Source organism: Rhododendron vialii, chromosome 1a (assembly GCF_030253575.1).
Source record: "Rhododendron vialii isolate Sample 1 chromosome 1a, ASM3025357v1".
Lineage (NCBI taxonomy): Eukaryota > Viridiplantae > Streptophyta > Magnoliopsida > Ericales > Ericaceae > Rhododendron > Rhododendron vialii.
In genome coordinates this window covers 38,495,607-38,522,770 of record NC_080557.1, presented here as the reverse complement: position 1 = coordinate 38,522,770, position 27,164 = coordinate 38,495,607, and the positions used below count along the sequence as shown (strand labels likewise).

The 27,164-nt window shown below is 38.4% G+C and overlaps 2 protein-coding genes across 2 annotated transcripts; both read right to left on the bottom strand.

Moving 5' to 3' along the window:
* Positions 1 to 55: 55 nt before the first annotated feature.
* Positions 56 to 11,302, bottom strand: LOC131307885 (kinesin-like protein KIN-12E). The gene is made up of 22 exons (XM_058334653.1): positions 10,821 to 11,302; positions 9,801 to 9,956; positions 9,640 to 9,723; positions 9,228 to 9,347; positions 8,532 to 8,645; positions 8,313 to 8,405; positions 7,500 to 7,589; positions 7,312 to 7,382; positions 7,120 to 7,194; positions 6,886 to 6,973; positions 6,690 to 6,748; positions 6,314 to 6,377; positions 5,918 to 5,983; positions 4,915 to 5,073; positions 4,732 to 4,836; positions 4,263 to 4,498; positions 3,963 to 4,032; positions 3,783 to 3,839; positions 3,609 to 3,671; positions 2,980 to 3,033; positions 2,789 to 2,868; positions 56 to 2,328 (listed from the first exon to the last, which is right to left on the bottom strand). Exons 1-22 carry the CDS (start codon positions 11,046 to 11,048, stop codon positions 459 to 461), a joined length of 4,002 nt encoding a protein of 1,333 aa, XP_058190636.1. The 5' UTR covers positions 11,049 to 11,302; the 3' UTR covers positions 56 to 458.
* A 1,690-nt stretch (positions 11,303 to 12,992) lies between these two features.
* LOC131307808 (protein SPA, chloroplastic) lies at positions 12,993 to 15,920 on the bottom strand. The gene is made up of 4 exons (XM_058334540.1): positions 15,512 to 15,920; positions 14,942 to 14,978; positions 13,729 to 13,812; positions 12,993 to 13,260 (listed from the first exon to the last, which is right to left on the bottom strand). Exons 1-4 carry the CDS (start codon positions 15,848 to 15,850, stop codon positions 13,208 to 13,210), a joined length of 513 nt encoding a protein of 170 aa, XP_058190523.1. The 5' UTR covers positions 15,851 to 15,920; the 3' UTR covers positions 12,993 to 13,207.
* Between the last annotated feature and the right edge of the window lie 11,244 nt (positions 15,921 to 27,164).

Here is a 27,164-nt window from a genome sequence, read left to right as displayed (position 1 = left end):
CAAAATGAACGCAAAACGGGGTCAAAGCTGTTGTAGGGAGATGGAGGAGTAGGTCTTTCATCGGTGAAAATTCACTCTTCAAAGAAAGGCTTTTGAGATAGGTGTGTGGTTGGTGACCTAGACACCTGAGTTATCAAAAAACTAATAATAATACACGTGTTGACAAAAAAAAGATGACGCAATGACCACGGAATAGTTACACCACAAAAGCTACATAAACCATGAACAGAAGGTTCAGGTACGCTTATAAACATCAGATCACCTTGTCTAAAATGTTATTTCCCTCTTCTTATCAATATGATAAGAATCCAAAAAATGGCAGAGGAGAATTTACCCATCTACATCAAAAAGAAGTTACATTGCCCAGCTCATCAGTGCATGGCATTCTTAAGAAGAATGCAGAAACTACCCAGTTTGGCTCACTGGGTGAAGACAGCGAAAACCAAAGTTTCAACATTTCAGGTCCCAAGTAATGACTTCAACTCCTGAATTGACATCCTAATATCTTGGATCTCTTCCAAGCATGACTCGCACCTCACGAACCCCAAGAGTTGGCTCTTCTTCTCATTAGCTTCAGCCTTTGCTTTCTGTAACTTTGTTACTCGGTCAAGTTCTCGCTGCAATTCTTCATCCAAGATCTTTACCTCTTCCTCTTTCAAATCTGCTTCAAATGTCCTTTGATGGTACTCAAGAATCATATTTTCAGCTTCACTGCTTCCATTCTCCTTCATCTCCAACACCATCTCTTTTTCTTGAACGACGGTCTGAAGCTTGTGCTCCATCTCCTCCACAGAATTCAAACCCTTTTGTACCTCCGTTTCAACAACCTGCATTTCACTCTCCACTTTCTTAAATTTCCTGTTCAAGTCTTCACTTTCCTTTCTCATGATTCCAAGCTTTTCTCGCGCTTGTATCATCTCAATTTGTGCCTTGGTCTTCTCTTCCTCAGACTTGAGTAACTCAGTAGCCTTACCACTCAAATGCCAGTTTCTTTGAGACTGGATAACAGCTGTTTTCTCAAGATTATCAATTGCAAAAAGAACCTTTTCATTTTCTCGTTTTAGGTTCTCCTCTTCTATTTTTGAATTCAAATGCGCAATGTTGTTTGTCAATTCATCTTCAAGCTGTCGGAACTTTTTCTTAGCATCCTCAATTTCATTCTTACGCGATTGAAGACAAGCTAATTCCTCTTTCTTGCGATCCAAGTAAGACAAAGAGGCATTGAATCTTTCCCTTGTTTGAACTTCACGCTGCTCAAAGTAACCAACTGAAGAAGAAAAGCTCGATAATGAGTATTTGAGAGCCATCAATTTTCTATCAATTAGATCTCTTCTTTCGTGCGTATCACAAGAAATAAGTTTGAGGGATGCATATTCCTGCTGCTTCGTCTGAATGGCATCTTCTATAACTTCAATTTCTTTAGATAGATCATCAACCTCAGCAATTGTCTTCTCAAGTGACACAAATGAACTGAGAGTTTCTGCGGAATTTAGAAGTTTCTCTTGGGCTATGTCCAGCTTCATTCTAACCAAACCCAAATCTTCAGACACCTTTGTCATATTGATTTCCAGGGACTTCTTTTCTGAGTCAGAATCATCTTCAACGTCCATAAGATCATTCTCTGTATCTTCCCGAGGATCTTCATTGCATGGGTGGGACCCATCCTGTGCATCCAAGTTGGGGAAATCTGTTTCCTGCATTTCACGTTCATCTGATGTGTTGGTTTTCTCTAACTCAAGAGTTCTGCCTCCATCCACTTCAACAAGCTTTTCAGGGCAGCTGAATTCTCCTTTAGTTTCAACGATATTTTGTCCTCCAGAAGAAAACATTCTTTTGAATTCATCCCGTTCTTGCATGGCTTTCTCATACAGTGCCAATAATTTCTCATTCTCTTCATGCATTTCCATAAGTTGATGCTCTAAGTTCTCAACTTCTCTTTTCCCCCCTAGCTCCTTCTCTTCAGCAAATTCACCGAAATGATTACAGTGATCTTCCTTGTATTCCTGACTGTTCTGAACTTCATCCATGCCTTTGTCAGCTCTCTCAGAAACTGCGTGTTCATACAGTTCTATCAGTTTGTTGTTGTCCTCAATTAAGACCTTAAGCTTCATCCGCAATTCTTCATTTTCTTTGGCCAAGATAATTGCTGTTTCATGAGCTTCTGCTTCTCTTTGGCTTGCACCTGAAATGGCATCAACCATCGTCTGAAGCTCTATGTGATCATTCGGAGCAATATTGGGAAGCTCAAATTGCGATTTTTGTGTATCGTCCTCCTGCGGTTTTGAAGATTTCTCTGCTTCTAGTTTTGTTACCAGGTCGTTAACATTCCTGCAAGTTTCTTAGTTAGAGAACGTGGCGGCCATGAAGAGACGGATCATTTCATGTATTGTAAATCCATAGAAAACTAAAGAAAGAACCCAACATTTCCTTTTCTTGATAAAACTATTTTCGGTCTTAATAGGGAAGCATCATCGAGTTTAGGAATAAAAGGCAAATCTATATTACAGAGACTCTTCCAAATTTGTTACTTATTCGTGTCAGACACGACACTAATTCCGACACTAATCAAGGTTCTGAAATATGACTCACTAGTCCAGTTCACTATACCTAAGCATTTGACTTGCGTTTTAAACAGGAGACTCGGTTGAATCTGACAGTCAGAAACTTAGAATTGCATCCCCAGCAGTTACGGATACCGAATTTACGCAAAAGAGACAGAGGGAGAACAGGTAGAATAATCATTCAAAGATTGAAACTCGGAAGATTCCAAATAAATGGGAACTATTACCTTTCCAAATTGTCTTTCTCTTCAAGGCAGAAGCCCAGTTTCTTCCGTAGCATGTCAATCTCTGATTGGTTTTGAATAGCCTGTAATGGAGCTCCAACGATTGTAAACGAAGTTTGTCGTCGGTGAGACAACTAATATACAACCATGTTCAAAGTTGTAAACAAACATAACTTTGGTTCAAAGCAGATTACCTGCATGCGGAGGAACTCATTTTCGTCATTCAGGCGCCAAGGTGATCCTGCCCCCTGTTCAATATAAACAAATAATAAAATGAAAAGAGAACAATTGAGAGTACTTAAACTTGACAAGTAATCAATATTGATGCCCATCGACAGTGAAGTAAAAACAAAGGCGAATGATAATATTGTGAAAACAAGCTAAAATTGAAGCCTGCATCCACATGATAATGTAGCAATTAGAAGTAATGTAGGTCAATAATCATATTACAGTCAAAATCCAAATTCAAATGATAATCTGCCAATCATGTTGACACATGGCACTCCTTTAACCTGCAGTTTCACACACCCTATTCTTTAGACATATGTCTACGCAATGTTTATCTAGATAGTTTCAATCTATTCAATATTCTTTGGTTTCTCATCCATCCAAAAGAAAATAAAAATGAACCTAATTTTCTTCGATTTAGACTCTTAACGACATTGTGTTCCTGTTTTCATCACACAGTCTGTCTTTTGATCACTACAATTCAAAATTATTGGCAATGGCTACTGGATGGATGGGAAACCAAAATTAATTCAGTCTGTCTTCTGAGTTTTCTTGACTGTTTCTGTTATTTGTTGATACTTAATAACTGAATTACCTGTGAGGATACCAGTAAGTTACCATCTCCATGCATATCAGTTGCCATGTTTGAATTTCCTTTCTACAGCCAGAAAATGTCGATAAACAATGATAATTGATAAACAACATACAAACTTCGCCAAAATTAGATAAAGATCCATCTTCTCGGTATCTAAAAGAGCTTGGGAAGAACCTGAATGATGGAGGGCTCTGATTCATGCATAAGTTTCCAATCGAGGGCTTCTAGCAACTGCAAAATTAACTCTATATGTAAGCTTCGTAAGCAAAAACCATGGCCATATAACTAATGAGAAACAAGTTTGAGGTGAAAACAGGAGCAGGGAAAGGAATGTTGTTTTATCAATTTCGACACCTTATTCTGTAATATCATGATCTGCTCATTCATCCTCTCCCGTTCACCTTCTTCATAAAAAGACTTCACTCTGCATGTTGGCTCATGAATTTGAATTAGACAGTATAAACGTTTCACATTTTCAAGCTAATGTGAGCCCATTAATGATTATACTAGTGATACCATCAATGGGTTCATTAAAACACACCAAATCAAGACCTTGTTGTGTTAGGTGTCTCCAAGTGTAGCGATGGGTGTGATTTCATGGTTGTATCATATAATTCTTGGAAGAAAACTAATATGAGAACTAAAATTACATGCCTTTTGATTTCTTCTTTTAGCCGCAAATTTTCCATGGCAAATCTGGTCACTTCCTGGTTCCTGTCTACCTGGGAACGTAGGACCTCTATTTCCTTCAAGTGCTCCTCCTTTTCTTTTAACAAATGTGTCTCAGCCGATATCTTTCCGGAAGCAACTGCCTCAAGCCTCTTTATCCCAGATTCTCGAAACCGCAATCTCATTTTTAAACCTTGTATCTCATCTTCTCGCTGTTTGGCCTGATTTGGAAACGGGGAAAAAAAAAATGTGGAAAAGGAAGATTGTCATGTTCTAATGCCGCATGCTGTGTAAGCAAAAATAAAAACTAAGATGGCGGATGGCTGCATGATACACGTGTATGAGCCAATTATTTCTCCTAAAGAAAGAAGTACCAAGATCTTTCTGTCACATATTAAATTCTTTGAGTTGAATTATGTCTTGAAACATGAAGTGTCAATTCTTTTGGACGTACCAACTGCATAGCTGCCTGATGTTGAGCAGCCAAAGCTTGCAAAGCAGTGTCTTTATCCTTCTCCCTTCGAAAAGCACCAACAAGGGCTACTTCATATTCCTTCTTCTGGAAAAGGTAAAGAAAACTTTTTATACCCAACATGTCAGAAATGTTTCCTCAATCTTGACAAAGGACAGTATATACCTGTGACACCCGTTTATCAGAAATAAGAGGACTGAGTGATCCATGTAGGCCTTCCCACTTAAAGGATCCTGGAGAACCTGGAAAGGATACTGTCAAGGCTTCACTTTCATGGTTTTCAACTTCACCGTTGGCTAGACCTCTCAGCCGAGATACTTCTTTCTGCAGATAACACAGATCAAGGATAAACAAACATCTTCAAATCAGTAGAAATGGTATAAGATAAAAGTGATAAACAAACATCTTCAAATCAGTAGAAATCTTCAAATCAGTAGAAACGGTATAAGATAAAAGCTTTTGAAGTTGGCTATAACTTTTTTATCAGCTCTAAAATCTGACACTATAACTTTCTGTTGTGGACAAAATCTGACTCATGAAATAAATCTTGAATAAACGTCATTGGGCATTGTGATAAGCACTTCCAGTAGCATCATAAGAAATTAAAGATCTAGCATGCAAAATCATGTCAAGACTTTGACAAATAACCATGCAAAATCATATTTACAGTAGTTTGAGCATGGAAATATCACTAGAAAGCTGCAGATGTACAAAACTCAGGTTACATCAAAATCTATGTGTATGATGTTTGTCTCTTAGTCACATAATCCTTCAGTAGACCCTCCGCTCTCACCTTCAATCCTCGCTTTGAGATCACGCTATCAACCGATGCTCTTGCAAATTTTAGTAGTTTGGGATGTTTTTGAAAGAAGCATTCACTCATGCGCACGCGCATTATGCGACTTAGGTTTGTCTTGGACACAAAACATGGGCATAACATGGCATTTGAGCGATGGAATGTGGCTAACATGCAAACCACTCGAGATGTAAATGTCATGTACAGAAAAATTGAAACAAATCCCACGTTTTGAAGGAAATTTAGATATTATGTTGCTTTCGGTAGATTGTTAATGTACCTCATTGGCCAATTTGCAAGATTTGATCAAACAGTTTATTTAAGCATTGTATCTTAATAAAGGTTACATGGAAAAGTCAGACTGCATAATACCTTAAGTTGTTGGATCTGCACCCGCATGGCAAGTACATCACCAGAAGCATCTTCATTCACAATAGCCTAAAAGAGAAAGCAAATCTTAATTTGTTATAGCTCCACAAAAATAAGTAGAGGAATAAATAATCAACAGTTGCGAAGGCAATATAGTTAGAAGACCAAAAGCATTCTCCTGTAAGCCAAAAGTTCACAATCAATCACAACTGAGATCCAAACCTCAACAAAACAGAGGAATCAAAAATTGGACCTGAAATACATGTTCAAGGGGTTAAGTTAAGTTCATGTATCCACTCAGACAGGTATTATTTTTGTAGGGCCAAGTAACTTTCCATCCAATCTTGAGATGGTAAGTGAAACAAGTGGATATAAAATGAACTGGTAGAAATAACATACATGGTTCTTGATGAATTTAGCCCGTTGTGCAAACTTCAATGTGCTTAGAGTCTCTAACGAACAGCTGCAAGGACCCAAGTAATAGCTCATTAGGTATGTGGTTATCGCACCAATAAAGGAAGAACCGAACTTCTGAAAACAAAAGATATGGTTGTAAATGAGGCTTGCCAAGTTTACAATTTTGGCAAAACTACAATTCCTTTAGAGTCTAAAGTTTTAGATTGAGTCAGCAGAAGTTTACAGAGGTTTAAGAAAATGAACCAATTAAGCATATGAGGTCAAACAATTCATCCATAAAAAATTGCTTGTACCATTTGGATGGATAGCAAAGCCAGAGGCAGAAAAAAAGAAGCAATATAAAACAGGAAACACTGACCAAGTAGATGGACTAATATTTGCAATTATACTTGTTTTTGAGTTCCCTCCCAGAGAATCCTGAAACGAAAACAAGAAGTTATTGTTTCTGAAATAGCCTCACGACCCATGCCACATCTGATGATCGTATACTTCCTAAGTAAAACAAGCAAGTTTAATACTGACAAGATTATCTAGGACAAGTTTCATTTATTCACCTGAAGCAAAAATGTAAGCTTTGAATCGCGGTAGGGAACATGGAGTGATTTCCCATTAGACATATTCACAAGGTTCATAATAACAAGCCTACAGATCCCAGAATGAGAACAGTAAGACACAATTTAAGGGGAAAAAATCAATTAGGCTGAAATTCAACATCAACATTCAAAAAGACACATGATTTACTTTAAATCAACTTCAAAGAGTATTAATGAAAAGGACGGAGAACAAACCCTAATGTTGAAAGAGACTTATTGATATTTGTAGCTTCCTTTAGACGTTCCCCTTCAGCACCAGAACTTTTCTGCCTGTGATTTTACAAAAGGTTGACGATTTTGTTAACCAACTGTATATGATTCAATCAAGTTGTCAACCACGAATGCTTTATTCTCAATTAGTTAACCCACTTTATTCAGTGTTGTTACCTTTCAGAACCGGCTAAGTCCACAAGATTAAGCCGAGCAAACCTATGATGAGTTACGCCCTGAGATTCCCACTAAACAAGAAATGTTGATTAGAACCACAACATCCAAGGAAAACCCATTGAAGAAATAGGGACATCGAGAATCTTGGACATTACAGAGAGGAAATAAGGGAGATGATGATTGCTCACCTTACTTTCAATGATGCATGTAAACACACTATGAGAACGACTACTTGCATGATTCATGTTAGTTGCAGCCACCTTCCTGTTTGCTGCACCCTGAAACATGATTGTATTATAGCATGAGGATTGTTTGTTCCTTGAAAGACAGATATAATACTACAAAGTTAGTCCAACAGCATGTGGAACATCCACAAGAAAAAATAAACTTGAAAATGAAGAGCGTTTTAAGTTTAGTAAACTTCAGGGGGGGCTTGTGATGACAAAAGTTGATAGTCAACATATTATATCGAGATATAAAGAGAGCCTAGAATTTAATTTCAGCTCACTGTTTTTGAAATCAACTTCACCTTAGGACATTCCTGTTTAAGAGCGAACCAATCAAACATTAGCCACCTTTATTCTTGCAAAGGTTAGGAAACAAGTTTTTTTTGGCTTTCCTCCACCTGATTTTGTTTTCCAACAAGCAGCTAAGGCAACCTCAAGAGTGATAGTCAATTTGGCTGTCCACCCTAAGCTCTTATCTGCTTGAAGACAGACCGTAATGAGCTCCAGCAGACTTTTCATTCTAATCAGTCCTTAAAAAATGAACAAGAGACCAGATGTAGATAGATGATCAATGACATACGGCCAGGTCAAGATGCTGCAAATCCTCTAAAGCATCAGATTTCATTTCATTGTATGGTAGAAACTATAGCCAGAGGCTATAAGTATCCCTACTACCCCAGATAAAGTAATTGGTAAGATGGAGGAAAAAAAGTTAATGACTTGTTGGAGTCATGCATGAATGGAAGAGCAAAATAAATGATGCTAATTGCATACTTGTACAAGTTGTTGAATCACATCTCGAGCCCTTGAAACTTCAACCTCGGTGAGATTATCCACATAAACCCCTTTCTTGGTGTCTTCTCTTATCTATGGTGGAGAGAGAATTTCGAGTTGTCATTTCCATGAACAGAAAACATAGTATGTGCATGTAGAGCAATAGAAAGAAAATTACAAAGAAACAGAAGAAAATCTCCACAGTTTAGTGATTAGTACCTGTAAATTGGTGGATGATGGATCTAAAAGATCGAGAATGTGTTCATTATATATTTCTAAGAAAGAACATTTGCACGTGAATTTTAACTTTTCTTCCCTGCGTGCCTCCTTTTCCTGTTACAAAACAATGGAAATGTGAAAGTTGGCAATAAAATCTTGGCATAAAACATATAGAAGCTTGAGCAGTTACCTTGATTTAAAGGCCTCAAAAGGTGAAAGATGGGTTGAAAAAATGGTACTTTGTTTGAAAATTACTATTAATGTGCCATCCAAAAGTCTCCACGCGCATATAGCCATATGTGCCGTATTCAAAAGCCTTTTATTTAGACTTTCTAAAGGCCTGGTCTAGGAGTGGAAGACAGATGTAACAGATTTATGCCAAGGGATACCACCAAACTTAACAAAAATACTTTAGGAGATAGAGGGAAAGATATCTTCTCTATCATGGGAGAGGTATAGTCCCTATGCATCCTCATAACACCAGGATGAATGTATCATCAGAAAATTATTCCCCACAATGGAGAACTACTTAATATTAATTTCGATCTAAATCTCAAGGTTTCTTCTTCACAACAACCAAGAAGAGGATAACAATTAGAAAAACACCATTCTAAAGAAATATTTCTTCCCATAAGACACTCAGATTTTTTATCCGTTTCAAATTTGAAGTGTATTTTCAATCCAAGCAACACATACCTTTTGAATACTAGAAAACAAGTATTCAAAGACTCGGGGTGTCATCCCACAATTGACGCTGTGCCTTCCGGTGCCTCCCTCAATGTCCCCAAGCATTGTGTGAGTCTTTCCACTTCCAGTCTACAGTAAAACAATAAACAATGGAGCGTCAGAATGCTACTCATCAAATAAGTGATGATGTGAAAAATGTATTGTCAATAAACGAGAGAAATAATACACTAAACAAAGATAACCAAAGCAACAAGACCACGCTCAAAATACCCCGACTATCGCAAAGAAAAAATCCACTTCCAAACTCAACTCGATAGAGGAAATTTCAACATATATAAAGAGTCCCTTGACCATACGAAGAATAAAAATAAGACTAAATGAAAAACCAATAAGAAATAAAGAGATAAGTGAGGTCACTGACTTGGCCATAGGCAAACATGCAGCTATTGTAACCTCCCATGCAGTTCTCCACCATAGGCACACCAGCCAATTTAAATAGCATCTCCTGATAAATCATAAAAATGAAGCCTGTGAAATATAAAGTTCACCAACTAAAAAAGAATAAAGGCAATTAGAGTTTACCTGGCTAACATTCTCATCTGCAACAAGATCAAAGGTAAAACGCGATTCCGGATGCCCAGTCCAAGTAATTGTCTGGCAGCTATCTTGTCTAACACATCTGCTGTATCCTTGCACTGATATCTCAGCACTACTCAAGGGACGTATTCTTATTATAACCTGCAAATCAAACAAGTACATCAATCGAGTAAAAAATCAACAAGATTGAATTACTTTGGTTCAAATTGTGACAAATTCTTCAGACCATGAAACCTAAACAAAAAAATTACTAAGGAGCTACCAAATTCTTCCAAATTAGAAGCAAACATATTACATATGTGCAATTCCAGTCATGCTTGATGAGAGAACGTTATATGACAAAGCATACTATACCATATGAATCATAGTTCTTAATTGTCAAATCCATAACTTTTACTGGACCACTTTAAATAAACGTCTACCTCCTAAAACCAAGCTACTAATTTTTTAAAACACCTAGTGTCTGGGGCAGCTTACGTGCACCTTGACTAATCCCGAGACCATGAAATTAACAACCAGATAAACCTCTAGTTGCCCCAAGGTTTGGAATGATTGGCCTCTGTGAGATCCAACCTTGTGACCTCTTAGGTGGCAAACATCAATAATTGTTTTTCACTGAACAGACCTATAAGTAACTCCTCCTACATTATCTCTATCGATATTTTCTGAGCAATCTAACAAGCAAGGGCAGCTACACCATGTGTTGAGGGGTTCAAACTATAATTTTGCACTTTTTTTTACGTATAATATATATATTTTCTTTAATATAGTCGGCACTAAATAATTCATCCGTAGCCAAAGTAAATGAAAAAGTGCTTAAATTTGTGAGTAACCAGACAATATAGCTCAATGAAACAAAACAAACTAGGCCCAATAAATTTTAAATCAAAATAAATATCTTTATTTTGTATACAGAAATTTCTTCACATTTTTGACACCGATGCTAACAAGATGCAGAGGAAACAAATACTCGCTCTCAATAATAGTGAAAGATGTTCGCTGTACCTGAACATTGTGGTCTTTCCAGAAAGACGGGTCTTCGCTCAGTTCGAAACTCCGGTTCACAGTCCCCTCGCCGTTTTCATCCCTCTCCCCTGCGATCCGGACCGCTGAGGCCGACTTGAAGAGGAGGTCCGGGGAGCTCCGGACCGAGGGCATCGAGGATTCCGAAGACTGGTCTTGGAAGCCGAGCCGGTTCTTGATCGCACTCGCGGCCTCCGTAATGAACGGCATTGTTTGGGGCTGTGTGGACTGTGTCGAGGTCTAGGGTTTTGAGGAGGAACTTAGTGAAGATGGACGTGAAGGAAAATAGAGCGTGGATTTGCAGGAAGAGAGAGAGAGAGAGAAGGGTTGTTTGAATGAAGGGGAAGAGAGATTTTGAGGAAGGGGGATCGACCGTGATGAGGTTTTGGAATTCAAATTTTGGGGACCGTTTGGGAGTGCGATTTAAAAATTCTGTGTGCGGGTGTTCGAAATTACTGATATACCCCTTCAATCACGTGTCCGTGAAGCTTTGTTAAGAGAAATAATTTGCTGCACTATGGCACCGCCACGTGGTGCCGTAAGCACTTTTTAATCACATATTACACACTTATTTTAGATCTGCTTTGTTAAGAGCATCTTCAATCCACCTCTATTTCTCCAAAATAGAGGATGGATGTGACACATTGAGAGGAGATTTTATAATTTTTTTTTTTTCTTCACTTTTTGTATTTTTTGGGAGAATTTTTGAGGGACCCACCGTCCTTTTTAGAGTTTGGTCCTCTAAAAATGAAGGACCAAAAGTAAATTTGGAGTACAAAATTCCTCCAAACTCTAAAAAAGACGATGCGTCCCTCAAAGATTCTCCCAAAAAGTACAAAAAGTGAAGAAAAAATGGAATAAATTACAAAATCTCTCATCAATGTGTTACATCCATCCTCTATTTTGGAAGAAATGGAGATGGATTGGAGATGCTCTAAGAGAGATAATTTCATGCACTATGGCACCGCCACGTGGTGCCGCAAGCCTTTTTTAATCACACATTACACACTTATTTTAGATCTCTCACCAAGGGCATTGAATAATTTTTCGATTACCAGTAGAGTACATTTTTGCCGAGATTTTCTTCTTTTCCCATCAAAGGTAGAGCCCGTTCCGAAAAGAGAAAAAAATCCTTATTTTTTAAGAAGGCAATTTCAAGCTAAAAAATTATGGCCTTATTGAAATTTTAAAATATGCAATATGGATCTTGTTTGAAAGATCTCGATGAGATTTTTTATATGATGCAAAAAAAATTGAAAAAATATTTTTCATTTATATTATTTTTGAGTTTGAAAATGTGAAATAAGCTTCTTATTTTTTAAAAAGATTTCTGGAACGGGACCTAGTATGGGTGGTTTTAAACTTTTACTAGTAGAAATAAAAATAGGAAGAGTTGGGTTCAGATTTCAACTTTTCGAAAGTAACTTTTGGGCCCTTGCAAAAATTACTCAAATTTTCATGGATTTCATATACTTTACTAGCAAGATCACATTATTCAGCGAAATGAACTGAAAAGACCTTCATATTATTGATAAAGGAAAAACAAGGAATAGTTCCGACCACAAATGTCATGAATTTTTTGCTCGGTAAAAAGGTGGAAGAATGGATGACTAGTTATAGCAATTTTTTCTGATAATGAAACAAAAATTCCAAACTCACGATGAGCCTGGGAGGGACCAATTAGTCATGAGTTTTTATCGCCCCACAAAAGGCTAGTGGGTCAAAACCATTCCAATAGGGTTGCGAGTCACAGGAGGCATCATCCGCACGCCTCGAACGTGCAACCTAGTAAATCTAAATCTCACGATTAGTTATGCCTAAAACATACATAACTAAGTTGTCAAGTTTCCGTGTAACAATCTTTTTCGTGAAATTGAAAACAAAATATATTTTGTTGATTTAGGTAGCCCTATTAATCATATGCATGAAAAAAAAATCCATTCAAGTACTAGGATAACTTATCTTTTCGATAATTCATAGCGTCCGAGTCAGCTCGTGGACAACTCAAAACTTTGATTTATGGAAAATCAATTGCATCGTTCACTAGCAAGGCCCTATTAAAGTCAAGACAAAACATTATATGCATATATACTCACCGACTCACAATAATTGATAGCACTTGGGAGGTAAGAGCAAACTAGAGAGTTGGACTCATGAGGCATTTAATAGTGGATCACATTAAGCAACCCTAAGATGAACTGAAATGGTTGTAATTGAAGAAATGAGAACTCAAAAGAAAGCATGGATATACAGAAAAGAATCTACTTTCCCTATCTTCCCTTTCTAAGGATTAGCTTCCAGTAAACCATCTTCTGGGCTGAAAAATACAGGGGATCAACACATAGCAATGCAAAATTTACTCGTCTAACTCAAAGACGTCTCGAGTATCCAGAACCTGCACACTTCTTGCAAAGTATCAATCCTGCAGGGACAAAATAGACAGATGAGATATACCTATGAATTGCTGGACATCACTATGGTTTTTAGGGTACCGAGCTAATAGCTTTAAGATCGAAAGAAGGTATTAGGTTCAGGTTCCAGAACCAAACAATATACTCCAAAGTCTAAACTTTACCACAACTATTAATTAGGCAAACACTTTAAAATCCATTTGGTTCAACTGTGTCAGACCCGACGTAAGTCTGGATTTCAAAAGCGAAATAAAGTTATTCCAATGTGCTTAAATGTGAATTGACGTAGATTTGTAGTAAACATAACAAATCAGTACTATCTTACGGAGTACAATAGTATGAGATTATCTGTTAATCTCCGTAGAATTACAATTTGATGATCTTTAATGATCAATGGCAACACTTCCAATTTCACACGATTTTAGAAAAAAAGGAAACGAAAAAAATGGTCATTGAAGCGGTAAGATAACGGAAAATACCTGCACCCTTGCACACCCGGCAATCAACCATTCCTGTTTCTTCCTTCATCTTACCATCATTACAAAAGACGCATTTAGTCCCTCCTACGCATTAGCAAAAAGTACTGTCAGTAATTTGCTGTTTCCTTCGATATCCATTCAGATAATCACTAGTTACTGGTACAACCGTATAAAAAGAGGGACACACAGGTAGACTCAGTTTTAACTACAAAACGGAGGCAGCAGTCGGTGTCACTAATGTTCAGACTACGCAAACCTTAAAAGGGATGAAAGGATAAAGTTAAAGTTAAGGAGCATCAAGATTTCCGAGTACAACAGTGAGTAGGTCCAGTTTTTTACAAAATCTAGGGGCTTGTAATTGTTTGTTTACTCCTAGACAAGGTTACTAAAATATGGCATTTGAATAGCCTAAGAGCAAGCCAAAGTTCATTAATACATATGAAACTCTCCGTCATTCTCCTGGTTATTTTCAATGCGCAAGCATCAAAGAAGTCTGAAATCTCGTCACCATTCCCTTAAGCCATCTCCAGCCCTTATCCTTCAAACTGAAAATTTGAGGAGAAATCACTTTAAAACCATCCCCAAACCATGACTCAGATCCACACTCGACAGTGTTTAACACAGTACTTCAAATTAGACATGTTTCATTCACTCTAATATTATCCAAACCCAATCAGGACACTCGCCATCTTTTACCAAATTTTGTACTTCTATAATACCTTCCCCTCAGAATTGGCAAACAGCAATTATTCAAACGTGAGTTTTGTACCTTTTTTTTTTTTTTGCTGTTTGAGTTTTGTCTATTGGATTGACTTATATTAAATAGAGTTTTCGATTTTTACTTAAAATTTTAGTAAAATCCAGGGTGAGGATTGAAGATAAATAAGAGCATCTCCACTCCTTACCCTTTTGTTTACTCAAACGGTCAAACTCAAAATCCAAGTAACACCACCAACCCGCCCCCCAGCACCCCCCACAACCATCTACCACTCCTAGTTTCCTATACCCAACCCTATACCAAATTGAGTTTTATTTACAGCAATGCCATTAATGAAGCTTTTTCTTCAATTTATTAGATTTGGGTTTGCCCATTGGAATCATTCATATCAAATGAAGCTTTTACTCAAATTTGGGTAAAGTATAAGGGTTGGAGATGCTCTAAAAATACATTAACTAAAAAATAAAACCACCAATCAAAGAAGAAAGAGATTACCATTTCCAGCACACCTCTCACAAGGAACAGGGTCACCCTACAAACAAACAAAAAACACCAATTTTTCACCACAGAACACGAAACACACAAAAAAAAAAAGAAAAAAGAAGACCAATTTACCAATTTCTATAACCAAACAACAACTAAAATAAACACCAAGGCGTTTAAGGCCTGAAAATTAGGAGTTTGCTCCCACGTTCGAAAATTCCCAAGTTATATCTAACTCTCTTGGGCCGGTCCATGCAAGTTTTGCCTGGACTTTCAATTGGGCCCGTTAGCCGACGGGAAAATTGATCCCCCAGTATTAATTTCGCTGTGCTCATAAGTTGGCTCAAATAGCTTAATTATAAAAAAAGGAAAATGTGAACTAAAGCCTATTGGGCAATAGCAAAAAGGCATATTGATATTAACAAAGAGTGCATAGATATCCATCAAACTGCATTGATATATGTGAAAAGTTATATTAGAGTTATAACTGTTTTGTCTCTTTAGTGTATTATCCCACGCTCAATGGGTTCATGTTAGCTGGACCCTTAAAAAAAATCCTAAAACTAAAATAACAAGCAGTACCTTGAGACCCAAAAAGAGGGAGAGAGCAATGGCGGCCAAAACGCTGATGGTGGCGAGAAATGTCTGAGTGTCCACAGGCCTATCGAAGCCGCTGAACAGTAAAATTGGTTGGAGAGGGATATGGATCGGCGGTTGGAGGATTTTGAAAGAAGAAAAGGCGGACAAGAAGGGAATTTCTGGTTTCGTTGGGAGTTGTACCGGAATAAAAGAGGCGACGAAGGAGGGGAGAGAGCAATGAATTACAGGCGTTGTTGAAGATGAAGATGATGATGATGTGGGTAATGAGGAGAGAGAGTGGAACCGGTGGAATGAGGAGGAGTGAGAGAGCGGCGTCGCCATGGAGGATAGAGAGGGGAATTTTTTGTGGAGCTCAGCTTATGGTTACACGGGTGGTGCTAATTATACTAAGCACCCCTTCACTTTTACTAGAATCTCACTTGGTATCCCCACTTTCAGGACCGATTACTAGGGCTCCGGCTATGGTGCTCCCAGCGGTTTCGGGAGCACCATACTCCAAGTGAATATAAATCATTGGATTAAAAATAGATAAATCACAGCCCTTGGATCAAAATCAAAAATCAAAAGTAAGGTAGTTTTATTAAAAACGAGATGATTTTGTGAACTTTTAACCAAAAAAACGAAGGATTATTTATCACAGAAATAGGCAACACTTACCATCGTATAAGGCAAAACTTACCACACAAACAGGAAATACTTACAACAACTGGTTGGTCAGGTAACAAGTTACCATTAATTTAAAAAAAAGTACCCTATTTTTTGGCAAAAAAATTTGAAGATTTTGGGGATATATATATTCACACCACTTTAAGCTATATACACCATATATTTTGCCTTTTTGCTAAGAATTGGGTAGCGAAAAACCTAAAAAACGGTGTTCAATTATAAATCTAGTTTATAATTTTAATTTGTTATGAAGATATAATATAATTAGAAGAATTATCTAAAAGTAAAAAATTTGACAAATATTTTCCATAATTTCTAAATAACATTATAAATGTATTTATTTTATTTATTTTTAAATAACCATTTATTAAAAATATATTTAAGTAATTTAATTTTAAATATTAAGAAAAAACTATCTTATAGATATATTTACTTTTAAGTAACTTACTTTTAAATAGGGGTGGCAAACGGGCGGGTTTGGGTCAAATTGGGTAAGTTGTTAGTGGGTTGGGTCTTTAATGGGTCATTGACCCATTTAGACCCGTTAACTATGAGTCTAATTACCTATACCCAACCCGACCCATTTATTTTAAAGCAAACCCGACCCGCCCATTAACCCAATTATATATAAACTAAAAATTATGATCAAAAAATTAGAAAAGTAAAAAAAAATTATGATCGAAACTCATAATTTTTTTCAAAAAGACGAGAATAAGTAATTTTTTTTGTCTTATTGATTTTTTTTTGTCTTTATTCAAAAAGTTATAAATTTCGATCAAATTTTTTTACTTTTCTGATTCCTCTCATCAAAACAAATTAATAAGTCACAAAAATATGACACAAAACAAAAAAAATGCAAAAAAAAATTGAATAAGGACAAAAAAATAAGTCAATTTTTTAATCCAAACCCTTTGCGGGACTACCATGAGAGAAATTTATTCACGGCGGAGCACAATTTCACGGGTCCATTCGTGCAATTAATGGATGAGATGTGTTTTCAATTTTGACTGGTCAAAATAATTGTTACCGGTCACAATTGATTTTTAATTCGGACCATTCAAAATATTTTTGGACCCGTGTGATGTAGCACAAAACAATTGAATAAAAGAGGGAGAAGGCCATGCTCCTGTGGGGGGAAAGAGAGAGAGCCGGGGGGGGGGGGGGTGGGAGGGGGGAGAGAGAAAGAGAGAGAGAGGGGCGGGGGGAAAGAGAGAGAGAGAGAGGGGAGGGGGGTGGGGGGGCAGGGGGGAGAGAGAGAGAGAGAGCGGGGGGGAGAGAGGGGCAGGGGGAGGGAGAGAGAGAGATGGAATTTGGGACCAATTAAGAGATGGAATTTGGTGGGTTACTTTCATTGCCCATTGGGTCATTTAAGTTGACCCAATTAATGCCCAATTATGACCCAATTAATAATGGGTTAGTTGGGTTTGAACCCATTCTTACCCAACTAATAAATGGGTTGGGTTGGGTCTATTTTCTAGTTGATGGGTCTGGGTTTGTTAATGGGTCTGAGTTCAATTTGCCACCCCTACTTTTAAATAACCATTTATTATATATTTATTTTTAATAGTACCTGCCACATTAACTTTTATTTGGATCTATTTGTATTACTTTTATGATAAATTAAATAAAAGCATTGGAAAATTTAAATAATGAAAATGAAAATGGGCTAAGCATATACTTAGTAATCCAAGTAAAATTAAATTTTAAAATTTAATCCAAGTAATTTTAAATTTTAAAATTTTCATATATATACATATATATATATATATCGGGACGGTTCAAGAGACACCTTAAAAAAACACCCATAATCTCAATCTCATAGTTCCCGATCAAATTTTTATAATCCGAACCGTTCAATGTGTGGAGAATGTGATTTTAAGAGTGCTCGCAAGAAATTAACAAAAAAAATGACAGAAAAAGGTTTGATTTGAGCAATTTTTATTTGAACCGTTCAATAAAAAACTGTTCAAAACTGTTCGGATCAAGCCCTTCCCGGTCATTTTTTTTGCTGATTTCTCACGGGTACCTTTAAAATCGCGTTCTGATCACATTGAGCGGCTCCGATCATCAAAATTTGATCGGAAACTATGAGGTGTTTTTTTAGGTGCTTAATTAGCTATCCTCGGAACCGCCCCGTGTGTATATATATATATATATACACACACACGGGGCGGTTTCGGAAACACCCAAAAAAACACCTCATAGTTTCCGATCAAATTTTGATGATCTGAGCCGCTCAATGTGATCAGAACGCGATTTTAAGGGTACCCGTGAGAAATCAGCGGAAAAAAAAAGACCGAGAAGGGCTTGATCTAAGCAACTTTGCTTAGATTTGATGAACGGTTCAATTAAAAACTGCTAAAAACAAACACTTCCCGGTCATATTTTTGCTAATTTCTCTCGGGCACCTTTAAAATAACATTCTGTACATATTGAACGGTTCGAATCATAAAAAATTTGATCGGAACTATGAGATTGAGAGTTGGGGTGTTTTTTTAGGTGTTTAATTAGTTGTCCACGGAACCACCCCGATATGTATGTATATATATATATATATATTTGGAATGGAATGTTAAATACATGGAAGTTTACTGAATCTCTAGTGATCTTTGTTTTTTTTTTTTTTTTTTTTTCCCGGGCACTCTATTGATCCTGTTCCTAAAAACTTTTTTTTATGCTCAATTTGAATTTTTTTTAAAAAGGAGAAAAAGATGTGCCTTTGTGCCATTTTGAAGTTGGGATGGTCAACAGTTTAATTTAGGAACTGAATGATTAATGTAGCCATTGGCCCATTGGAATTATGAAATACTCCAAGAAATGGACTGCTTCTACAAATTTTTATTTTGATATTTTCATCATTGATAAAAACAGAGTAAACGATGAAATTTGCTTTGTGCTCACACTCTTTATGTCAACACTCTCTAATCTCGCTTTCGCGAAGTTTAGTAGTTTGGGATTTTTATACACTCGTGCTCCTGCTCTCACACGCGCACGTGAGTTATATAACTCGTGACTTAGATCCAAACCAAAAAAAAAATGGAATTTACCTAAGACAGTGAAATAAGACACATGCAGTTCTCAAAAGAACGGGTTTGTTTTCAAGATAAAAAGGATACGATTTTTCGTACAAAGCAAACAAAATGAGATGAATGATCGAGTAGCATGTAGTTTCCAAACTAAATCATGTGTTATACTTGACAACATAAAGTATATAAGCCCGTGGTTTTAATTTATTGAATGCAAATCCTAAACAAATATTGCAGCAAATCATGATTTTCTCAAATTAGGATATTTACAGTCGATTCTTTACCAAATGCAATCCATGAACAGTAGGTTTTTAAAGTTACTCCTACTTCTTTCGTATCATGGTCTGCCAGCTGCTGCTGTTAGGGTCGACCCCGGGGTAAGCCCGCAAGTCCTCGGGTTGGGACAACCAAAAAAAAAATTATTTTAGATATAAATTTAAAAAAGTTTCCCATGATATTGTAAACTGCTTTCTCGGTGTTGTTGTCAATGGCTCAATGCAAGCTAGTATGTTTCAGAGGAGTAGTGTTCGATCCACAGGCCCACCACCGCCCTTTTTCATTTATTTTACCTCATTTTGTTTTCCACCCAATTCACAATATTATGAAAATCAAATTACTTTGTTGAAATTTTTTGATTTAACAAACACAACAACAATAATGTACAATTAATATGTTCTTACATTTGATTAAAAAAAAGTCGTAGTTAAAATAAATCGAGTGAGCTAACAAGGTTTTTATTTTTACCTTCAAACTATCGTTTCGAAAGAGAGATTAAAGAGATTGGCTATGATTTCAATAAAAAATGAGGTGTTGTTCCACAAAGAGCATTTTGGGCATTTGGGACTTTTTTTAACTTTTTACGCTTTTTTGGGACTTTTTAAACTTTTTACGCTTTTCGAGATAGGTCATTCTCCTCACATATATCAGCTAAAAAATCAAAAGTTAGCAGAACGAGCTCGAGTTTTTGGATAAGTAAAGTACAATAACTCAAAATTTTGCTTCGAAAAACGCAAGGAGAAGTTTTTTTCTTTGAATCAGATCGTGCTACTGATAAAGAACTATAACCGGAGGTTTACATTTTGATATTGATTCGTTTTGATGTTATTCAAGCTAAAAGAACAATGTAATTTTGAATTTTTTTTTTTAACTTGTATGGGTTTTTTTTTTTTTTGTATGACTAAAAAGCATGTGGGCAACAAAACATAAGATTGGACTAGGGCAATCCAAATATCGGAGCAGGCACTGGCTGCTGTGCATATCCCAAGTGGAGTTCAGGAATGCATTCCAGAGGAAAAATTGATTAGGTGGTGTTGTCTCATGGATTGGGGCCATATACATATTCTTAATGGTGCCAATTATTAACTACTTAACCAATGAGAAAACTTGGAGTATTAACATGATAACACTAACTCTTTCCCCCATGGGCCGGGTGAGCTGACCCCACTCTTCCACATGTGGCGTATCCATTAGGAGTGAATCCATGGGGTGAGCTGACCCTACTTAACCAATGAGAATGGATTCAGTGGTTTTGATCCAGTGTTTCGTATCTATTAGGAGTGAATCCATTTTTTTCAAGTTATTTATGTTCCGATGAGGCACTTAATGATATTTGATCGAGTTAATTTTTCATACACTTGTAGTAATCGATGAGCTCTACGCAGTGGACGTTACCGATGTTAACATTTTTTGGGTAAGTTAAAGTGATGTTAACATTGAGATAGAACATTTTAATCTCTCTCTCTCTCTCTCTCTCTCTCTCTCTCTCTCTCTCTCTCTCTCTCTCTCTCTCTCTCTCTCTAGGCACTTCATCAAGAGCTGCGCCATGGGAGAGGGCTTTGAAATGAGCCCCGAGTCCACGCGCGAGGTCAACATCATCTCCGAACCAGATCCGAGCGACTGGACGTGCTCGACGACGGGTTGTGCGTGACCGGGTTCAGCATCAGGGGGGAGCACCGGCTGAGGAACTACAGGTCGTTGACAACGGTGCACGGTGCACGGTTGAGGAACTACCACCGGTGTAGCACAATGTTGGTAGTTCTACTTGTTCTCCTTGTTTTTTTCCCTTCTCTGGCTCAATGTAGAGTCCGCCATCTCATGATCTCCTCCCCACCCACACTCTCCTCACCACCAGACATGACCTTCTTGTTGAGTACACCACCACCCACTATTTCCTCACCACAGCCTTTGTTGTTGCCGTCGGTTTCGGACGTGCCGGTGACGGCCTCTTGTTCTCCACCACCCCCGCCCATTCTGCACTGCTACTGTTGTGCACTGGTTGCTTCGCTGCTGCCGGGGGACTCATCGCCCATGCTACAGCGCGTGTTCTTGAGTACCTTCGGTCGGACTTATCATTTTGGGAAATTTTTGGGTTCACCTTTAGGTGGGTATGGTTGATATGTTCTTTTGAAAAGCGTGTCACGGGCACGGCAACGGCACAGAAAAAGCACAGACACAAAAAAGCACGGAAAAAGCACAGGCACGATAAAAGCACGGGTACAATAAAAAGTATGGCCCTTGTTGCCGTTGTTTCCGAACATGCCGGTGACCACTTGTTCTCCACCTCCCCCTCATTCCTCAGTATTGTTGTTGTGTACTGGTTACTCCGCCACCGTCGGGGAACTCACCGTCCATGCTACATCACCTGTTCGTGAGTAACTTTGGTCGCATTTGCATCGGCGTGATTGTTTCGGGGGCGATCTACATTGTGTATTCGGCTTTTTGCTGATGTCGGCGTAACCCACCGCCTCGCCGGCCCCCAAGTTCCAAAGGCCCGCCGTCCCACCCTCACTCCGAGGCCTAGACAACGGATCAGTCTCCGTTAACACCATTGCATTACCCGTTCGACATCGGTACTGATCCTTGTTTGGGAGATTTCATCCCTAACGGCTTTGGCTTTGCCATTTTTGGACAATGCATTTTACACTCCATTTCCACTTCTATGAATTCTACCTAACCACTTCAGTCCACCGTCTTTATTGCAAGCAAAACAATTTGTTAACTCTCAGGTTTCCACCTCTCTCTCTCCCTCTTATTAGAACCCCCATTCACATACTCTCTCTCTCTAGCCATGGCACAACTCTTCAATCACCCTCCAGCCAGTATTTTTCTTCAGTTTATCAATTTTTGACATGGTTGAAGGTTGATCTGGTGTTGGAATTTACACGAAAAAAGCACGGGACCGATTAAAGCACGGGTACAAAAAAAGTATGGTCCTTGTTGCCGCTGTTTCCAGACATGCCAGTAACCGCTTGTTCACCACCTCCCCCCATTCCTCAGTGTTGTTGTGTACTAGTTGCTCCGCCACTACTGGGGAACGCACCGTCCATGCTACATCGCCTGTTCGTGAGTACCTTTGGTCATATTTGCATCGGCGTGATCAATTCTGGGGCGATCTACATTGTGTATTTGGCTTTTTGCTGATGTCGGCGTGATCCACCGCCTCGCCAGTCCCCACGTTCCAGTGGCCCGCCATCCCATCCTCACTCTGAGGCCCGAACACCGAACTAGTCTCCGCTGACACCACTGCATTACCCCTTCGACATTGGTATTGATCCTGGTTTGGAAGATTTCATCCCCAACGGCTTTGGCTTTGACATTTTTTTACACTCCACTTCCACCCTAGGAATAATACCTAACCACTTCAGTCCACCATCTTTATGGCAAGCAAAACAATTTATTAACTCTCGAGTTCCCAACCCTCTCTCTCCTCTCATCAGAACCCTTATTCACATTCTCTCTCTCTCTCTCTCTCTCTCTCTCTCTCTCTCTCTCTCTCTCTCTCTCTCTCTCTCTCTCTCTCTCTCTCTCCGACCATGGTGCTACTCTTCAATCACCCTCCGACCAGTATTTTTCTTTGGGTTATCAAATTTTTGACATGGTTGAAGGTCGATCTGGTGTTTACCATTCTCAACGTGATGTGTGAATGCGCGAGTACTGCATTAGAACAAGTGGCCGAGAATAGGCTGGTGTACGTTTTGGGCGGGTTTGGGTGCGCTGTGGTAGTGATCGGATTCACCGTCGGAGAGCTTCTATGGATGAAGAAGATGAAGCTACACATTGGCATTCTAGACTTTTTGGGCTTTATCACAACACTTTTGACAAGTTACATCTTCTGATCTTCAAGTTGTATTTGCTTGTCTCCATAGATCATCTTCGATCAACTTCTCGGTCTTTTCCCCTAATCTTTGCACTATTATCTGCTTACTACAAAATAATCTGAAAATCCTGCACCCACAAATTTGTCATGTGTTGCAAAGAAAGCACCCAATACTTACCTTTAAAGTATGCCAGGAGATTCACCCTACAAAAACTCTTTGAATGCCCAATTTGTGCCACCCCCAAACTATGTTCTTATTCTTTGGGCATTCACCCCCAATTAGTGGGGACCCGAGTTGAATGCCCAATTTGAAGGATTAAGTTCTTATTGGGCTTGTTCTTCACCATTTAGGAGGACTCATCTGACAGTGGAGATGGAGTTGCGTTGAGATTACTTAAAGTTATGGTTTTTTGGTCCAGTAATTCACATATCCAACAGCCGTTATTATAATTTGAGGTACCGGGTAGTGTGCAATACATTCCTAGCTAAATCTCTTTGCAAAGAGTATTCTTTAATTCTCTCATATTTGTACTCATTTGATGTCTAAGTTTGTTGATTCAGTTATTGTCACTTCTTGTTTCGTGACAGAGAAAGTATTTGGCTGAAAGCCATGGAACAAATTGGTACATGTTTAAGCCCACCGGGTCACAAAGTTATGAAAGATGTACGATGGACTGCCCCACGGGGAGTCCAGTATGTTTATGGGGCCCATGTGCCCAATACAGAGTTTTGACCTGGGTAGTGCTTGGCATGTTATCGAAATGAGCCGGGTACAAGGCTACAAATGAAAAGCATTCAGAATGATCCTACTTGATTTGTTATTCTCGTTTATTGAGCATATTCTTATTGCTAACCATGTTATTGTCCTCGTATTGCATATACTACCCGGGCGTTTTATATTTTTCAGGTGCAGAGAAAGTTAGTGGGGACCCGAGTTGAAGTATTTGAAGGATTAAGTTTTACAGGTGCAGAGAAAGTGTTATTGTACTGTGACGACCCGAATTTTTACATTGCCTCAAAATAAGTACATATCCAATAATTACAAGTCTTCAAGATAAATATACATGGTGGGCCTAAAAACCTCCAAAATAATACAGGTTTTCTAAACAATCTCTATAAAACTTAATCCTTCAAATACTTTAACTCGGGTCCCCACTAACTTTCTCTGCACCTGAAAAATATAAAACGCCCGGGTAGTATATGCAATACGAGGACAATAACATGGCTAGCAATAAGAATATGCTCAATAAACGAGGATAACAAATCAAGTAGGATCATTCTGAATACTTTTCATTTATAGCCTCATACCCGGCTCATTTCGATAACATGCCAAGCACTATCCAGGTCAAAACTTTGTATTGGGCACATGGGCCCCATAAACATACTGGACTCCCCGTGGTGCAGTCCATCATACATCTTTCATAACTCTGTGACCCGGTGGGCTTAAACATGTACCAATTTGTTCCATGGCTTTCAGCCAAATACTTTCTTTGTCAGAAAACAAGAAGTAACAATAACTGAATCAACAAGCTTAGACATCAAATGAGTACAAATATGAGAGAATCAAAGAATACTCTTTGCAAAGAAATTTAGCTAGGAATGTATTGCACACTACCCGGTACCTCAAATTACATCTTCGGAGAGCTTCTATGGATGAAGAATATGAAGCTACACATTGGCATTCTAGACTTGTTGGGCTTTATCGCAGCACTTTCACAAGTTACATCTTCTTCTGATCTTCAAGTTGATATTCAACAAATAGATGAGCTTCTTTTTGTTTGTCTCCATAGATCATCTCCAATCAACTTGTCGGTATTTTCTTTGATCTTTGCACTATTATTTGCTTACTACAAAATAATCTGAAAATTCTGCACCCACAAATTTATCATGTATTGCAAAAAAAACACCCACTACTTACCCTTGAAAGTGTGCCAGGAGATTCACCCCACAAAAACTCTCTTTAAATGCCCAATCTATGCCACCCCCAAACTTTCCCTCCACAAGGATGGCAATCATGTGAGCATTCCCATAGAATCTCTAAAATATGCTCCACGAGAGGTTGGAGAGTGGATATTCTACATGGTGAACGATCAAGCCACATCAGATTCTGATAAACCAATGGTACATGATTCACTGACTATTAACACTTCTGGATTTAGCCAACCCAATCGTCACGACAGTGTGGGGCTCCTCGGTATTATTCTTCGGACTAGTCTTCGGGAGACGGAGAGTTAAGTTACGGGGAAAGCATTGATAATAAGAAGGAGATTTAACTCGCTACAGTGGGTAATTGGGTTTCTTTTTAGGTAAAAATAGTGTTATAGTTTACACTAGATATATATGTTTCATTATAAATCCTAATCCAAAATGAAGATAAACTACTCCCTCCGTTTCAAAATAAGCGTCCGGTCCTAAAAACAAGAACTTAAAAATAATACATTTTTCTACAAGGAAAAAAATTGATTTTTTTTTATAAATTAAAAGAATTCATGGATATCTTCTAGTAAATTGTTGAAAGAAATTTGAATTTTTCTTGGAAAATTTTGTGTTACTCCTATTTTTAAGTTCTCATTTTGCGAACCAAATACTTATTTTGGGCGGGGGAGTATAACATTACTAGAAAAATGCCTCTTCTACATGTTCTTCATGAAATTGCAAGCGTGTATTTTATTTTATCTAGTGGTAGCAACAACTATGTTTATTGTTTCAATCGAGGGAGTTATGTTTATGGTTCACTTTTACGTGGGTATGTTATTTTGAAAAGCATGTCACAGGCACAGCAATGGCATGGAAAAAGCACAGGCACGAAAAAAGCACAGACAAAAAAAAAGCACGGGAACGATTAAAGCACGGGTACAAAAAAAGTACGGCCCTTGTTGCCGCCGTTTCCGAACATGCTGGTGACCGCTTGTTCACCACCTCCCCCCATTCCTCAGTGTTGTTGTTGTGTACTGGTTGTTCCGCCACCGCCGGGGAACTCACCGTCTATGCTACATCACCTGTTCATGAGTACCTTTGGTCATATTTGCATCGGCATGATCATTTTTGGGGCGATCTACATTGTGTATTTGGCTTTTGTGCTGACGTCGGCATGATCCACCGCCTTGCCGGCCCCAAGTTCCAGTGGCCCGCCGTCCCACCCTCACTCTGAGGCCCGGACACCGAACCAGTCTCCGCCGACACCACCGCATTACCCCTTCGACATCAGTATTGATCCTGATTGGAAGATTTCATCCCCAACGGCTTTGGCTTTGACATTTTTAGACAACGCATTTTACACCATTTCCACTCTAGGAATAATACCTAACCACTTCAATCCACCGTCTTTATTGCAAGCAAAACAATTTATTAACTCTCAAGTTCCCAACCCTCTCTCTCCTCTCATCAGAACCCTCTCTCTCTCTCTCTCTCTCTCTCTCTCTCTCCCACCAGTATTTTGCTTCGGGTTATCAAATTTTTGACATGGTTGAAGGTCGATCTGTTGTTTACCATTCTCAACGTGATGTGTGAATGCACGAGTGCCACATTAGAGCAAGTGGCCGAGAATAGGCTGGTGTACGTTTTGGGCGGGTTTGGGTGCGCTGTGGTAGTGATCGGATTCACCGTCGGAGAGCTTCTATGGATGAAGAAGATGAAGCTACACATTGGCATTCTGGACTTGTTGGGCTTTATCGCAACACTTTTGATAGGTTACATCTTTTGATCTTCAAGTTGTATTTGCTTGTCTCCATAGATCATCTTCGATCAACTTCTCGATCTTTTCCCCTAATCTTTGCACTATTATCTGCTTACTACAAAATAATCTAGAAATCCCGCACCCACAAATTTGTCATGTATTGCAAAGAAA